Source organism: Dermacentor albipictus, chromosome 7 (genome assembly GCF_038994185.2).
Source record: "Dermacentor albipictus isolate Rhodes 1998 colony chromosome 7, USDA_Dalb.pri_finalv2, whole genome shotgun sequence".
NCBI classification, from domain to species: Eukaryota; Metazoa; Arthropoda; class Arachnida; order Ixodida; family Ixodidae; genus Dermacentor; species Dermacentor albipictus.
In genome coordinates this window covers 22,171,911-22,189,725 of record NC_091827.1, presented here as the reverse complement: position 1 = coordinate 22,189,725, position 17,815 = coordinate 22,171,911, and the positions used below count along the sequence as shown (strand labels likewise).

Below are 17,815 nucleotides of genomic sequence, written 5' to 3'. Positions count from 1 at the left end.
AGAAGGCTAGAAGTGAGCTCTCCTCCAGTCAAAGTATCCGCCTTTACGCCAAATAAAACTTTATTCAGAATACTTTCCAGCCACACCACCTTTGTGTAGTAGTGTTGTGTCGTTGCAACAAATATTTCAACAAAAAGGGGGAAACGTTTCGAGCATACTGACCTGTGGACCTTGAGTAGACGGCTCCAACAGCTTGGATTTAGGCTTCTCCATGGAGACAATGTGCGTCAGCGATGGCATTTTGTTCACCACACTCAGAATACGCGGCAGAAGATCGTCTGACGTGACCAAGTGCGTCGCTTGTGTCTCGTTGATGGCGCTGACTATTCCGTCGTCGCTGAGCGTCGCGTACAGCGTCACCAGGGGGACGCTGGTGCGAAAACAGGCCTGTGCCGTCAACATCCACTCGAAGCGCGTCTCGGCCAGGATGGCCAAGTACTGACCGGGCCTGGCACCTATCGCGTGCAGACCGCGCGCTGTCAAGTCGATTCGGCTGTCCACCTCTTCGTACGTTTTCCACTCGTACTCGCCGAGGACGAGCTTATTGAACACCTTGCCGTTGGCCTGCTTCTCTTCATTGTAACCCAGCACTCGTCGGACTCCTATGGCTGACCGTTGGGCGTACAGGTTTATCGCCGTTCGAGCCAACTCGTCCAAGGTCTTGACGCCTTCCATACTCTCGATCGAGCCGTTCTTCAAGCGTCGGTAGGGTGACGAAGGGTCTCCCTCCACGACGGGTTTGGAGAAGCAAGCGCGCTTTCTCTTCCAGTACACCCAGGGCTTCTGGAAAACGGCGTAGACTGGGAGCGTGACGATGTCGTAAATGGCCACAAGGAGCCTTATGAGGACCAGGAAGGCTTGAATTGCGGCGGGGTGTGTAGCCACTCCGGACGACGTCATATTTTCTGAGTTTTGCTGCCGGAATACTGGCAAGCAGCAAGATGATTTGGGTGGTAGAAGTTGGCGCAGCAATATATAGGAGTGCTCAGGCGAACTGGTTGTTCTCCTCTCTTATCAGGTATGTGAGCGACGAAAAAGATTGTGATGATGATCAAGCTTCAATTAATGGCACACACCAACTGTAGGGGATAGGCCACGAACTGGGTGGTAATATTATTGTCGAACGCCAGAGAGCAATCGCAGTCTTTGTTCTCCTTTTCTTCTATGACGCTCTACAACATGTACAAGAAAAATCCTTTTTTTCCTTAAATTTGAGAATATTACGTTTAGTTTCTACAGAACGAGCGAGGTGGTCCTTTAAAATTGACAAACACACCGTAGATGCAGTCGTAGAGCCTTTTGTTAAAATGGCACAAAGTCTTTCTGGGGGATGGGAGAACTTGTCGAGAATCGCAAATGTCCGCTTTTCTCTTCGTCGAAGGCGATGCTGATTCTTTCCACGCCGAAACCTGAAGAGTGGAGCGTTGGGAAGGAGCAGGAGTGGAGTGCTAATCGTTGTGGCACTTCAGCGCTCTTTGGCGGCTCAGACCAAATAGCGCTCTCGTCAAGGAGTACCCGACATATTGTCCACCGTGTCCACGATTACGCTCCGTTTGTTTTGGCAGGTGGCCCAGCAGGCTCTCTCGATGAGCTTCCAAGTGCAGTCTTTTCTTCACTGGACCTGCGGTCCTGGAATATACACAATTGACATGGTATAGTTTTAGAAACGTACTCCGTGTCATATTGAGCATAGCTAATATCGAATTCAGTAAAGTTCAGAAAACGATAGCATTGTGAAGAAGTACCTCCGTTCCCCTCATTGCGGCCTGGTCCTGATGAGGATTAACAGTGCAGTGCCAAAACACGGTTCTACATTGAGAAAAATTAGAAAAACTTGTTCACCAGTCTTTATGGCTTTGGAGTACATTTGTACACAAGCAATGAAATGTTCCGTTTGTTATACCTAAATACAGTAATTAATTTATTAGTATTCGACGTGCTTAACTACCAACAGCTGAAAACTCACTTCTACGCATAAAAAAAACACATCAAGTTCGAATGTTTTAGGTGCCAAAACCACGATAATATTATGAGGCACGCGTTAAGTAAGAGGGCGAAGGCGGGGGGCGGCGGCTACGGATTATTTTGACCAACAGGCGTTGTTTACGTGCTCTCAATGCACGGTACACAAGCGTTGTTTGCCTTACACCCCGATTGGAATGCGGCCCACGTGGCCGGCAGTGAACCGTGACTTCGAGCTCAACAGGGAAACACCATAGCTGCTGGTCTACCGCGGTGGCTCAGCATTTTGAAAGAGCTACTGTAGAATATATGGGCTCGTCTCTCCGGCCTAAATCTGAATTTTGAGGTGTCAGATAAAACAGGTATACAAACGCAGTATGTGTGACACGTTGAGAATTAAAGTGTCAAGAAAACATTCGTCAGGTTTGGCCGACGATACCATCCGAGTGCGAAACTACAAGTATAAAGCAAGCACCGCTGTGTTCATTTTGGGATATTTCGGAGATGATAAACTAGTGAGAATACGTCATGATTTAACACGGAGCCCGAATTAGGTCACATGTGTCCCCGCCTGACGAAATGAACCCTGTCTCCTTCTTGCTAAAATGAAGCCACAGGTAGCAAAGAAATGTAGCTCTTCGTCGTTGTCTCTCGATTGGGAACGGTTACGTGTCGGCACTCAAATTACAGTTCCAGACTGCGAAGTCGTTGGGTGACATAGCAGTAAACAGAAATCCGGGTATTCGTCCTACTATATTTAGATCTGGCTGCAAACCCTCCTGTGCTACTTGAACTGTATTGAAATCTACGTAACGCACGATGTAGGTTTTGTTCGTTATGATGTCCACTGAACCAAGTCGGCGTCAAAGAGGTTCATTGAAGAGCGGCGGCACATACCCAGTACACTCGCCGACAGACACCCAGTAACACAAACACAATGACCCCAATGGCACACACCCAAGTTGGCATCAAATGGAAGAGCGGGTCATGGAAAAGCGGATCCAATGGGTCATATATCCAGTGGTCCCACTTGCTCATATCCAGTGGCACATAACCAGGGCCCACAGTTGCCCATACCCTTAGGCCCCAGGGGTTCATACCCAGCGGCCGTAGTGACGCATATTCAGCGGTTTCAGGGGTAGATTCTCAGTGACGCCTACCCAGTGGTGCGTACCCAGTGGGCCACGTGGCACAAACTTTACAGCGAAGCCGTATATGGCTAGGGTTCCGTGTATTTTTCGTGTGCGTCAACAAAAACTATCAACATCGATGACTCGCATTCCCGTAATCATGCAAAAAGTGCAATGGCTCATAACCCCGTAAGGCAGAGGCTACAATCACTCAGCAAAGTAAAGCACCCAGTGCTTACATTCTTTCTAATCATGCATACAACATAGAAAACAATATGTCTAAAATTGTCTTCATTAATAGCTGATTGCCCTGGAAGCAATGGCCCATACATCCGCCAGCAAGCAAAAAAAATGCAATGGCTCATATTTCCGTAAGGTTCACGAATACATCATTTGTTCTTTTGACTCACAAGAGGTCAATGCCAGCGACTGTGGGGATGCATGGCTGTGCCGTACAGGCGAAAGACGGAATTGTGATATCCACTGTGCATATATCTCCAGGCACACGCACTTTGCATGGATTAGCGGCTATGACACTACCCCTGCGATCATCGTTGGAGACTTCAACGCGGTCGTTTCAATACCAGACAAGAAATGGTTCGCTCAGTTTGTGCTAGAAAAGTTCCGTTTGAAGACCCACACTGATCAGTCACTCAACTACTCAACAGCGGCCGTGTATAGATTTAACTTCGCTGGTCATCCACCCGCACAGAATGGGATGGCTCCTCATTTTTTTTACGCTGCATGATTGTCGGTGCCAGCAAAAAAAAAAAAAAGAAGACAACGAGATAGATTACAAAAACCGGTTTGACTCAGAGCATTTGACACCTTATCGCTTTAGACACTTGAAACCCGCTGCAGCAACAACAGCAAAACAAATATATCACCATTTGTCCCACGTACGTCCAATGTTCCAATCATAATGTGGTCAATATAGCAGGAATGTGCCTATCGCTTGTGTAAATACTGTGAAAGCTCCCCTGCAACCGCTCAATGGCCGTTTTAGATTGGTGAAATGCGAAAACACCCATGTACAGTCGCGGACAGAATAAAATGGACCACGGGATCTCCGAAAACGTTCAATTCCCGAGCAGCCTGTAGCAGTAACCAGTAAAACTGCCCACGACAACGTTGTTAGCATATTCTAGTCGAGGTCCAAAGTGCAAATTCCAGATTGCGTTGTGAGGTTGCGGAGATATTCAGCTTTTTCTTAGATTTCATGGTCCGTAATATTTTGTCGCCGGGTGTACTTAGATTTGGGTGCACGTTAAGGAATCCCAGGTGGTGCAAATTTACGCAGTCCCTTACTACGGCGTGCCTCATAATAAAATCTTGGTTTTAGCACGTAAAACCCATAAATTTTAAAGTTTCGACTGAGATCCAGCAACTGTGACACACGTGCTATGCGCTCTACAATGGCAGTACCAACGCTCTTATCAAATGAGCTTGCGCGGCATCGTTTTGCCATTCACGTTCGTGGGTATTTACGTTTATTTAATAGAACTAAATCTGGATGTGTTAGCGAGCGCCACCACTCACAAGCCTTAGTGAAAGGATGTGGAACATCCTTTCTGCCGCAGACGCCACGTGTAAATAAATACTCCTGAAAGTGGGCAGGAACACGACGCCATGGTAGCTCATTCGATAAGAGCATCGCATGCGTAATGAAAAGAGGTGGTTTTGGGCCTCACCTGCGGCTAGTTGTTTTTTCATTCTTTTTCATTTCATTTAAGTTAACATTTCTTTAGTTAAATCAATAAGTACAAGTAATTTCTTCTATGATGTCCTTGGTATCGTAGCCGAGTATTCTGTGTAAGGCTGTTTGCAGCTGGCCGTGCATCCTGATCACCATATTATTCATTGGGGGCACGTTAAAGATCTCCGGGTCGCATAAATTAATTCAGAGGTCCCCCCTACGGCGTCCCTCACTAAGTCGCGCCTCATTATGAAATCGTAATTTTGGCACGTAAAACCCCAAAATTTGCATCTATATACGAATTAGAGAAAGGTCGTAGGGCAATTTGCAATATACACTATATATATCTTGCAATGACTCTCGGTAGAATATAAAGGCGCGCGGAAGGACAAAAAAAAACCGAGGACACCTTAGCACTTTTTACGAGTTGTGAATGCGATATCATTAACGTACAGTTTAACGCCGCTGAGTGGTCCTTTGCATAATGAGCACCTTGAGGTCAGGCAAGTATGCTGATGCACTTGGAGCGTTTTAATTTGGTCTCGCGGAGGCGCAGTTAGAACTCAAGTGAGAGCTAGTTACGCTTAAAAAGAACGCGCGGACCACACAGGCTTCCGAGGGCGAGAGCGAATGTGACGTGGCGTCGCGGCGATGCCCTCTCCCCTCACGCAACACCTCGCGCGCCATTGTTTCAGCAGGCGTTACCTTTCGCCCGCTCTACTCCGTCGAGGCGTGCTCATGACGTGGCGTCGCAGCCAATGTGACTTTAGGTGCCGCCGTTTCGCTGCTACAGATTACAGACGCAGGCTTTTTTGCTCAATAGGCCATTTCACAATTTCGCGTAAAAAATGCTTGTGAAAGGCATATCTCTATTTTGGCTCTGTAGTGACGGTGTCCGGAAGCTGACGTATGACGGCTCTACGCGTCAGTCATGCTGAAAGTTTCAGATATCCTGCGAGCGTTAGCATAGCGACGTTTCGAAAGGTACAAACGCACGCCACAATGGCACATTTGACGTTTGGGGGCCGTGGGATGACTGTAGAGGGATTCCTTTAATGCATCACCGCGTTGCCGTAGCTCGCGCTTGATACAAATTTCTGCTCGGCTGATGTAATCGTGTAAACGCTGCTACGTTGGGCAAACGGGAAGATGTGTCAATATTACACCTGTCTGCACATCCTGCTTCAAGAAAAGTATGCCACTACCGTGGCCTCGCGTGCACCGTCACGCCATCATGTCGCCCCTGCATATTATATTAGCGCACAACCTTTGCATCTCGAGCACAGCGCCAAACATTGCTATCTCTGGCAGTGCTTCACCCTTCGGGCGTGACAGTCATTCTCTTTTTTTTTTGCTTTCTGCATATCGGTAACGCTCGGTCTCGTTTTTTTTTTTTTTGTCTTCAAGCTTGAGCTGCAGCAGGAGGTTGGCAGCGGCACCCTAATCTTACAGACCTTGTCTGAGTGTGTTTCCAAGCATCTTCAACGTTCTCATGTTCATGCGCACTGACATTGCAGCATCTCGCAATTAATATTCTTGTCAAACTAGAGAGCAGTTCACGGACTTCTTCAGGCGCGATATAAGTCGTTTTTCCTAACAACGCACAGCACACATTGCGTGCAGAATATACGCCTAGCGTTTCTGTATTCCTTTCTTAAACGCAACAGCATTATCAAAGTGAAAAATGCGAGGCCGTGATACGAGCCACTTCTGGCGAAAACTGTAGGGTGGACTTCGTAAAAATAATCAGATGGGGGCAAGTACAAATGCTGGCAAGAAGTGGTAGATAAGACTTATCTGCCTTATCTACTACTTCTGTGTAAAAGGTGTGTAAAAAAACATAACTGCTTACTCAGTTTACTTTCCTATTAGCAGGACTTAATTGCAGTGCTAATTACCCACTTAGTCATATTGTTAACGAAACTAGTTTCAACGCTACAGCAACGAAATCGAAGCTTGCTGACAACTACAATGTACCTAGCTCTGAGACAAAGAATGCGAAATAAGTGAGGACCCCTCAGTGATAAGTCCGTTTGCGAGAAGACCGGCTTTTGTTTCGACACGAAGCCCTTTATATCGACGACCGACTTATCAGCCAATAAATGTTGCAGCGAGATGTATTTTCTATTGTTACATGTTGGCAGTGTAATCCCAGTCGGAAAATTTGCTATGCGAGTATACAGGTCCTCTCAACAGTTATCATTCAACACGGACGTGGCACCACCACGTGCTATTGCGTCAAAGGTATCCTACCCGAATAGCCCTTCAGGCTACTGAAGGTCATCGGCTTCCGAATGCTTCACACACACATACTTCTATTAGTTCTTCCACACATACTTCTAATAGCAACGACTTTTATTTTTGCAAGGGGGGTGGGGGCTTAGTTGGTGGGACGTTGGAGTTGTTAGCGCTTTGTCTCGTTCAAATATCGCCTTCGTCTATTTTGTGGTCGCCGCTCTGTGTTCTATGCAATATCTATTCGTAGCAACCGGTTGGTAGTACATGTCCCCGCATTCCAAATGTTTACCCCTTCCAGGGATATCATGCGTAACGCGTACAAACACTTCGTGTGCAGTTGGCTTCAAAATGCAGATGCAGCTGGGTGTCAGCAACGTAGGTAAAATAAAAAAAAAGAAACGAAAACCGCTCAGCAGAAGGAGGCATCAGGGTCATCTCGAAGGCGGAAGCGCGCAATCTCTGAGGCACTTGAGTACGAAGTGCGCGTAGTGGTCGGGTGCAGCGCGGACTGCCGCAAGGGCTACGCCATCGATACCCAGCATATGTAACAGTTTTCGATAACATCGATGACTTTCAGCGGCCCGACTTTCCGTAGAAGCAGCGGCAAGAATGACGTCAAAAGACTTACGATATCTGCCCCCTTTATCTCTTCAGAGCGTCCTGCTCAACGGTACTCCCTGCCTTTATTCTAGATGCTCGCCCCCTTACACCTTCGTATCGTAACCGATGCGCAAATATAGTGTTTCAAGTGGAGTTTGCCCCTGCGAAGCGGATCTAGAGTACCTGTGTGATATTGTCCTGAGTGAACAGTCATCGAGCACATTGAATGAACGTTCGCGTTCTTTATGACGATAGCGCGCAATGCCGGAATGCCCTCAGTCCGAACTTTAACATCCAGCTCTGGATACTGTTTCGTTATAGGCGCAATGACCTTGAGAGACTATTGTTTTGGGGCGTTCGAGAGAAGGGTTCTCAAGAGATGTTTGACAACTGAAGTGTGCTCATGACGCGGCATGACCCAGCAGCGACTTGGTGAAAACATGAAACTCTACGGATTGTTTTGTTATCCGTAGTGGTGCCCGAGGCGTCCCGGAGCTCCCCTGTTTCTCTCGAAGGTCCCAGGACAAACAATGGCAGATTTTGGTCTGCTTTCAGCTCGATGATTGATTATAGATGCCGAACTCAGTTGCTACACTCGTGTTTCCTAGGAGTTATTGGCCACCAGAATCAGAAAGAAGAAACAAACACGCCTCTTCCTTCGGCTGTATCAATTGCGAAAATCGCTGCCGCTACAAATTTCGCCGTAATTGTGATAGGCTTAACGCGGCTAGCCTCACAATTTTACCACTAAGGCAGTGACCGGGCGTAATGAAATGGGATTTTTTTAATAGAAATGAGTGAAGCGTGGTTTAATTTAGTCGAAGAAGCGCTTATAGGTGTCGACAGTGTTAATGTATGAGCCTACATGAATATTTCGAGACATTGAAGTAGTTGACGCAGTAGCAGAAGGAAGTTGTGGCGATAATATATAAGATGATTCTTTATGGCGCTCTTACGTGCCAAAGCGGCACCTCGACCGTACAGGATTCCGACACTGTCCGTTTAAATTTCAGTAGCGATGCGTTTGATACAGAAAGATGCGTCAAGGACACTATTTTAGGTTCACGATTATGTAATGTTGGCGGAACGTTACGCGTACATCATATGACCTAAGTTACTAATGCAGTGATTGACTATATTTTCACGTTAACCACGGTATGTAAATAAGAGCTTTGTAGGTCCCAATGAAAATGTGTGTAAGACTCCGCTTTCTCGGATACTGGGTCGTTGAATGTCGGGAAACAGAACTGGCTGCTGTAACATGAAAGGTAAAGATTTGTAGGCGACGATAATTGCGATGCCCCTCCTTGAATCCTTTTACCCTCCTCCGAGAGATTCGCTGAAAAAACAAGAACCACCTGGCTCTGCAGTGAAACCATATTGCAAGAGCGGAACCATTGCTGCGCTCTATCTTGAGGATGGACGGATGCTTTGGGACCGAGTGGACGCCCGTCCAACCGGCTCGTCAGGTGACGCTGCCCACTGCCGACGAGTTCAAATAAATGTGGCTGTCACTGCTTCATATCTCGACGACACCACCGCACGTGGGCGAACAGCCAAGCGAAGAAAAATGACGTCATGCATTATCATCAGGTCAAGGGGACCGAAAGCTTACGTGGCAAGAACGGCGATAAGGAAGGTGATAAGCTACCGCAGTGGTGAAAAACGTAGAGATGCAGAAGAGGGAAAAAAAACTGCGCATCATCAGACACTTGTGCCTTGTGCGACTGTGCCGTGTCTTTGGGAAATTTCGCCGTTCCCCTATTACCGACGGTAAGCTAAAAACCAACATAATTATGCCTCGTTGAAATGGGACTTACCCGCTCGCATTCTAGTTTTCCTTTTCTTTTCTTTCTTTCCTTTATTTTTTTTTTTACTGAGCCGCAAGAGAGCCGTTCTTTACTAAATTTCTCTTTGAAACACTATGGTGACACATATGTACCTAACCTCCTTTATGCCAACTTGGATCTATCGGTATGGTGCCCACTGGCTACCTCCTTCAAGCCAACTTGAGTCTATAGGTATGGCGCCCACTGGCTATGGTGCCAGAATAAAGGGACTTGGTAACAGACAACTAAGGCAATTGGAAATGTGTCGCTATGGGTATGTGAACATCTTTGGTCAATCCTGGAGAGTGGGTATGTTCCACTGGGTATATAAGTGCCCGGAAACAAAAGCAGAGCAAGGGGAAGTAAGTAAAGTAGTCGGCATCAAAAGCAGCCTAGTGTGGAAAGGGAAGTGAGCAGAAGGGCACCAGAGCATGCATTGAACAAGGCACGTTGATCTACAGAGAAGTGAAGATGTCGGTAGAAACACTAAAGTAGTCGCTCATACAAAAGTGCGACATTTGGCAATACGGGCGTGCCGCTACATTGCTTCAATTACAATAACGCTGACACTCATCTGGAAATGCGCTCTGTAGGACCTTTTTTTTGGGGGGGGGGGAGGGCAACGAGGTTAGCCCTCTGCTCCTGTTATTTATTTTTATTTTCATGCCAAACTCCACCATGTCATACGCATGTGCTTCTATTAGTCCTTTCTCAAAATACTGAAGGCGGACAGCATGTGAAAGAGCCACATTGTTTTCGTTTTGTAATGTAGGACTGCTGCAATTAGACTGACCATTTATTAGACTGACCATTATTAGACCACATTAGACTGACATTAGACTGACCATTATTAAAATTGTGACTAGCAGGCTACTTGTTTTCACGAATTTAGTGGGCAGCGTTAGTGGCAGCGATTAGGTCAATGAACGAGAACTTACTGCACAGGTCGTCATACTTTCTTTTGTCCTTTAATTTGACACGAGACTGCCTTAAGGCACAGTAGAAAGAAATTGCATATGAAGTGGTGCGACCCCGCATGACGCATTTCAGAAATGAACCCCGCTAATTATGCTCATGCCTCATTATTTAGATCAATGCCTAATTAGACGCATACATGCTCATTGCGTATATTCACTTAACTAAAAATAGCACGTCTTTTTACTTGTCTTACCAAAGTCAGCTTTGTCGATAAGCCACTTGGATTTGTACAACTGTTGATTCGATGCAAACCTGTTGAGGTGCAAGAAGGTGCCAACTCGAGACGCATACCCTTCTGCGCATGTACCTTTGTGTTCGCGCGAAGTTTTCATATGCGGAATGAGGAGCCTTTGGGAGCACCTTTAGCGCCTACGCTACGTTCACTGCAGGATAGCTTGTTATTGGTCTAGTTTGTGTTTACTTAACGACAGACCGCAGCGCGAAGGTACAGTCACAAAGAGGACGCGCAGACACACGTCATAGGGGCTGTGACGTGTGCTGGTGTGTCTTTGTGTATGTCCGCTCGGGCTACAATATGCCGTTAGATACGTTCGCTGACTCGCACAGTGCCGTAGGGGGCGGGAAAATGCACTTCTCGTGTAGAGACCTGCGTTTTTTTGTCACTCAATGCTTATCTGAGCCGTTGTTTCAACTTATCCATCTGTGTGAGCTGACCGTGCCGCGGCGTGTTGTAATCCCGCCGATAAGAGCGCACTGCACAACAGCGCGACCTTGAAGTCACGCTGACTGCGCTCCGGGTACGCCAGCACTCGCACTCAACGGACGCTAGCTTCGCCGTTGACTGCGTGATGCTGAGTGGAGAAAACGATGCTTATCAAGATTGGAAATGAGGGGCGATCTTCGCGTACGTCGTACGAGAACTGTTATTAAAAAGCTCGCGAAACATGCTCTCAGATGTGAAGAGCTATGGAGACAATTACTACCGTTGTCCGTATTACATTACCTTGTAGTATAATTTTTCGTATTCGTGTTTATTCATTGAGTTTTGCAGCGCTGGAGAAGACCTTGACGGGCAGTTATCAAGAGTGAGGTTCTGCTCATCATACCCTCACCCTCACATATATAACCGCATCGCACTACTGCCCATCTGGCCCAGGCGCGTTAATATTCCTAGCAGATTCCAGACAGGAGGGCAGTAAATGATCATGGGCTTTTATTCTAAGCTCTAGCTTTACTGGTTTAATAGTAACATCGTTTTCTAATTGTAAATGTAATTCCTTAAACTGTGGTTATAATACTGTTATCTGCTTCCAATACGTAATAAGCTCACAAAGTGTGAAGAAGTTGGTCTTTGCATTCTCGCTGAAGATACAGTAGGGCAAGGTGTTTTCTAGTGCAATAAACCTGGTTCTCAAGAAGAACATGAACTTCAAATTTACAACTTTTATATTCTCATGTGTGAAGCAAAAGAAGGGGTTACTTGTATTGTGCAGCTCTGACACACCAAGCCTCAGCAGTGCCACATTCTTGGCTTCCACTAGCTCTTAGTATTTGCGAATCAAATTGGCTCACCTTGCTGGGCTCTAGTTGATACAAACTGTGGGCTGTTAGGGACGCCGTTAAATAGGGCTCCGCTTTAATTTCGACCATAAGAAATTACTGAACGGGCACTCTAAGTACTTGTAGCAACTGAAGGGGGGTTATTGCATTCCACTTCCACCGGAGTAAGGCTGCCGCGGTCGTGATTCGAACCCGTGACATCATTTTTGGCATCGCAACACCACAGTCACTGCGCCGACACGTCGGGTATCTTGCTACACACCATGGGAGATTGGCCAATAGGCGGGTGTTAAACGGAGACGAAAGGCAGAACGCTAAAGAAATAGTGCAAGTAACAGAAATCTTCATCAAATCGCACTCATAGAAATTTTTGGATCACTTGTACTCGGTCTTATTCCTATTTTTATTTTTGTCAAATGATGTATAAAAGTGCTTCGAAACTTCAAATATTTTGGTTATATGTGCCCATAGAAACGTCAGATGGTTGGACGCGATTTGGAACGAAGGGGTAATTGCAATAGGCATCCATTTCACTCCGGTAAAAAAGTAAAAAAATATTGTATTACATTAACATTTTTGTTGCATCAAGTAAGCGTTGATCCAAGATCAACTTTGTCTTCTTCAATTCCTTCCTTATGCTAGTTCTCGCGCTAGGCGAGCAGATGGTGAACCTAGTGAATGCCAATGCCAGACTGAAGTGGTTCACTAAGGTGGAAGGGAACTTAGCGACCTTCAGTAAATCCTCAAAGGACGTTAATTTCTGGCAAGAGGACAAATACACTTCTGGTTTGTGACACTAGTCACATGACAACATTTAAAATAAAAGTAAATAAATCTCACACCTTTAGCAACGTGCACCAATTGACTCGTACCTACATGAATTAGGTTCATTAGGTAAAAGATGAAAGCGCTTGCACAAATGCAATGCGTATTTTCTGAAGTGCAAAGGTACAACAAGCGCTTCAGTGTGAAGAGCTGCTACATCAGGGCCACAAACTCTGCTGCGGCGTAAAATGTCCCAGTCATTTTGCAGTGTTTCATGTTTATTTGTTTTCGCAATGTCACTGACACTAGTTTCAATTCACATAAGAAACAATTTCTTAAGTAGGCTCTAGTCCCTCACACTCGCAGTTAGTTTCTCCATCAAAGGACTTTACTTCCTGTACATGATGTGTACTTACGACGTAAGTTTGCGGAAAACCGGGGATACGAAAATACCACATTCTCTAGCGGATTGTTATGGAAGTACATAGTCTGTCACTTAGATGTGTAACAAAACACATGAACAATCTTGCAAATCTAGGCTGGATGGAGATGCTTAGGGTGCGAGAAGGTTCAGTTTTGCAGCCGTCCAGTTTGCAAACTGGTCGCCTTTCATAGATTGATGTACGTGAGCGCGTTGTGTTGTTTCCATATTTATTTTGTAATATATGCGTTACTCATAGCCGGGCGCGCCAGAAAGGGTGATGTAATAGCGGTTTCTGTCAAGCAGCAGCGAAATATTCAATTTATGTTTATTGGAGATTTTTAAAAAATCTAACTGATGTTTTATAAACATTTGCACTTGCAGATACATGACAATATTTGACAACCTTTGCAACCTCCTGATAAGCTGATACGCCAGTGAACCAAATCTTGTCAGGTATTTGCTTTTCTGCGAACAATCAGTGGACGAAGCGTGCTTCCGCTACGCTTAGTGAATCACACTAGTCCTGATTGAATAAAAGAGCATTGCAGGAACGCGGATACTGGAAGGACTCAACTAGTGGTCAAACAAGGAATGTCGCTGCAGTCAACATTTCGACAAGTGCACTTGCCTTTCGTCAGGATATTTTTGCAGGATATCTTTGTCCAGAGACTTCCCTTCTTTGACCGATGCTGATCAATTCTTCGGGCTCGTTTCAAAAAGCGTTAAATACGGGCTCAGAAAAAAAAACGATAAAAACAACGTGTGAACCACTGGAGCCGTCAGAAAAATAGAAGTGGGCTTCTCCGAGTTGACGAAGAATAGGAGAAATCTGTGGAAATTGGAAACGGCGTTCGTGCAGTAAAAGGTCCAAAGAGACCGTCATGGAATGTATTCAAGCTTAGAATTCCATTAAGGCTTTATAGAGTGCATGTAGTAAGAACACTGGAAGACGAACGAAAAGACCAGATCAATTTTGCCTATCCGTATCGTTTAACGTTTATCAAACATGAACACGTATTTCCGATTAGGGCTTGGAATATTTCTCCTGATTCATGGCCAATCAATGAATGTGGTTGTGAGTCACACATTTCCTGGACGACAAGGACTCGACGCAATCTTTCTTGGCCTTATCTATTCGCTCTTCGAGTCACGCAGATAATAATAATAATATTTGGGGTTTTACGTGCCAAAACCACTTTCTGATTATGAGGCACGCCGTAGTGGAGGACTCCGGAAATTTTGACCACCTGGGGTTCTTTAACGTGCACCTAAATCTAAGCACACGGGTGTTTTCGCATTTCGCCCCCATCGAAATGCGGCCGCCGTGGCCGGGATTCGATCCCGCGACCTCGTGCTCAGCAGCCCAACACCATAGCCACTGAGCAACCACGGCGGGTGTGTCATGCAGAAACACACTTACCTGCTTCACGAAGGTTGGCAGATACACATATATCTGCGCGGAACTGCGGTCGTGCTCAGCAGCCCAACACCATAGCCACTGAGCAACCACGGCGGTTGTGTCACGCAGAAACACACTTACCTGCTTCACAAATGTTGGCAGATATATTTATATCTGCGCGGAACTGCGGTCGCGTTTCAATTCATCGCCACAGGCCTACGTAGTCCACTGTAGGACGAAACACTCCCACATTTCAACAGTTACCCTGTTCCCTTTCAGCTGATTGCACCCTCTGCTCGCAAGTTTTCTAATCTAATCACTGCATCTAATAACCTCCCGCAGACGTCGGCGTTTCTATTGTCTTGGCACATGTTCTGTCACTCGAAAGCGTAGGTTATCTCTTCTGAGCATTACATGTCTTGCAAAACTTATTTCTTAATCCTTATATCGAATAAGAGTAATGCTTCTCTTTCACATTGTAACACACTTAGACAAGATGCATATCCAATAAGAGCAGTCATTGCGTTGTTTGCTCTTATACACACTCATGTCCTAGGATGAATGTTTGGCCAATTATTGTTTATGTGGCTCCCTGAGCAGTTTCTAGCTCTTTCACGCGTGTTCCTTATTGTGAGTTTCGGTGTCTCATATGTCACCGGTGGCGGGATGCTTCCACAATATGCATTCTCTTTGAATAATTTCGGTAAGCTGCTCACGAATTGGGAGTGGCTGACAAGCGAGCCCGAACGCAATTTTATGCACTTTTAGATTTCCTTATGATGATCCATGTCCTCTGTGACTACCTGACATTTAACAACCACGAACGCTTGCTCCCTCGCCGAGCCATCGCAGACGTTACTCTAATTTTCCGCACACTAATCTTTACACATACTGTCAACCTTCAATTATAACCAATTTGTCCATTTGTACCTATTTGAAGTGCGCCTCAAGTATCGCGAAGCGCAACATGTTCATCAGAAACGCCAACTTTACAGATTAATGGAGCAGAGTTGTGACAGAGAACACACGTGGGAATAAGTCCATGAAAAAAAAACGAAAAAGAGGCCCAGTACACTCACCGTACTGCCAGCCTCTTTCACCGTACGAGTTGAATTCCCTGAGGTCTTCACCGTACGTCAACGAGCTTTTGTCCTGCCTTTTTGGAGCAGGGCCACGCGGGACGAGCCAGCCGCCCGCTTACGACGACGTGCAGAGCGCCTACGTGTAGAGTGCACCTACGGACGTTTCTTCTGCCGCGAGCTGACCACGCATGTGAGGCGCAATCTCGACACCTGTTGCGGGAGAGGGGGGCTGGAGAGTGCCCTTTGCCCCGGCCACAATGCGGCTTCGTAATCGACGCCACTTGAAACAACGCCCGCGATAATCAGCTGGTTATCGGAGGGCCGAAAGGGCTCAAGCCGGTGGCGGCGCGGGGTTGGCTGGCGTTCTTCGGGCTGGTGCTTGCATATGCCTACATCCGCAGACAACTTGATAAATTCCATACGTCTGTTATGCTATAACAGATAGTTACGATCAAGGTGAAAGCCGTAAGAGGCTCGTTGCAATGGCCCATACCTGAAAAACGCGGCGTCTAGTCCAGTGGTACAAAAGATATAATCGGCGGCAATGACTCATACCTCCGTGTTTTTTTTTTTCGTGGACAGAGAGTGTAATTTCGTGGATTGGGTTTATGCCGTGGCAGTTGGCTGCAAAGATAGACTTCTAAATGCTTCGCCTCGCCAACCCTTTGCAAGTGATAGCAATGAAAGCGCGTTTTAATTTGGTGTTTTTCGCGGCAAGGACGCGTTCCTTTCAGCTATGTTTCCTCGAAGGCAATTGCATATAGTTATTTATTTTCTTATTTCTTTATTTATTTATTTATTTATAATTTATTTATTTATTATTACCCCCAGGGCCAAAAGCATTAAAGGGGGAGTGGGTAACAGCAAATGAAAGAAAGAAACAAACATGAACACTTAGAACGTTTAAGTACAGAGGCCTCTGATGCTACAGTTCTCAAGAGTTTACAACGTTATGATAAATTGGCAGCATACTAGGATAGTAAAGCGGCAAATACAAACGCACTTAGGTTACAACTGTACAGTAAACAAAAAGAATGCTTCGATTACACACTGTGAGCTAGAGTTGCTAGAAATCTTTATTTATCGTAAATAGATACAACTTCACCAGGAAGATGGTTCCATTCCATAGGTGAATGAAAAAAAAATGACTGCAAAAAAGTTTTAGTGCGACCTCACTCAAGACGAACTTTTAACAGTGGTCGATTCAAGACGATACGTATTGCGGCTGAAAAATAAAATCGTTGCGGTGTTGAATGATGGTATAATTAATGAAAAAACGACTAAACGTGCCATTTTACGGGAAGAAAATGGGGTAAGTCCAAGGTTGGTTTTCACGGCAGACACACCTGCACTTCCGTTGTAATTACGTGAGATGAAAAGAACTGAATTATTTTGCACTATTTCTAATTAATTAATTAGTTTGTCAATGGGAGGATCCCAAACAGCGCATGTATATTCAAGTTTAGGACCTGTAAAGGTAGTATGAAGGAGAATTTTGAGGGATGAAGAGGTGGTTGAAAAGTTACGACATAGGTAGCCAAGCATGCAGTTAGCATTGTCGATCACGTAGTCGTTATGAACATTCCAAGATAAATTACAGAGGTATGCACACTTAGGTATTTATAAGAGTGAACGAATTACAGAGGAACATTATTTAGGTGATATGTTAGTTATTCGGGAGTTTTGCTAGTACAACAGAACTAACGGCGTTGTTATTTTTAAGAAATATTGAGTTAATAGAGTCCCAGGCGATCTGTGTTGGTTCAGGGATTCAATTAGTTTCTCAACGTCAGCCGTATCTACGATCACGGGAGGCGTAACACGTAATTGTAATAGCGAGTTGGAGGTAGGCGGTCATTGCAGGGCACAGAAAAACTTTGCACAAATGCGTTATGAAAGGCGGCAGCGTACAGTTCCTTAGGTGTAAGGATGCCCAATGTGTCTCCCAGAGTTAGGTACTCATCATGCAAGGGGTTGATTACACTCCAAAACCTTTTAACGCTAGTCTTTAACATTGATGAAAGTACGTTACATAGAAAGTTAGATTTAGCGTTCTTTAGCGCTGTTAGGTACAGCGATGAGCACAGTTAGGGTGAACACGCGAGCGCGTGGCCGACGGCACTATTAGCGACGCGTCACGGCAATCGCTGGAAGCATTGCACATGCGCAGTATACGCTCTGCGAACGAATA

The 17,815-nt window shown here is 45.6% G+C and overlaps 1 protein-coding gene and 1 pseudogene across 1 annotated transcript in view; one reads left to right on the top strand and one right to left on the bottom strand.

Moving 5' to 3' along the window:
• LOC135915660 (uncharacterized) overlaps nucleotides 1–15,813 on the bottom strand; it is a 44,018-nt gene extending 28,205 nt beyond the window's left edge. The window contains exons 1-2 of the mRNA XM_070521217.1: nucleotides 15,622–15,813; nucleotides 163–1,629 (exon numbers count right to left, since the gene is read on the bottom strand). Coding sequence (XP_070377318.1) covers nucleotides 163–900 — 738 coding nt within the window. The 5' untranslated portion in view covers nucleotides 901–1,629; nucleotides 15,622–15,813. The remainder of the gene's footprint in view (nucleotides 1–162; nucleotides 1,630–15,621) is intronic.
• The window catches only part of LOC135897540 (HEAT repeat-containing protein 5B-like), a 389,157-nt pseudogene that overhangs the window by 119,640 nt on the left and 251,702 nt on the right, over nucleotides 1–17,815 (top strand).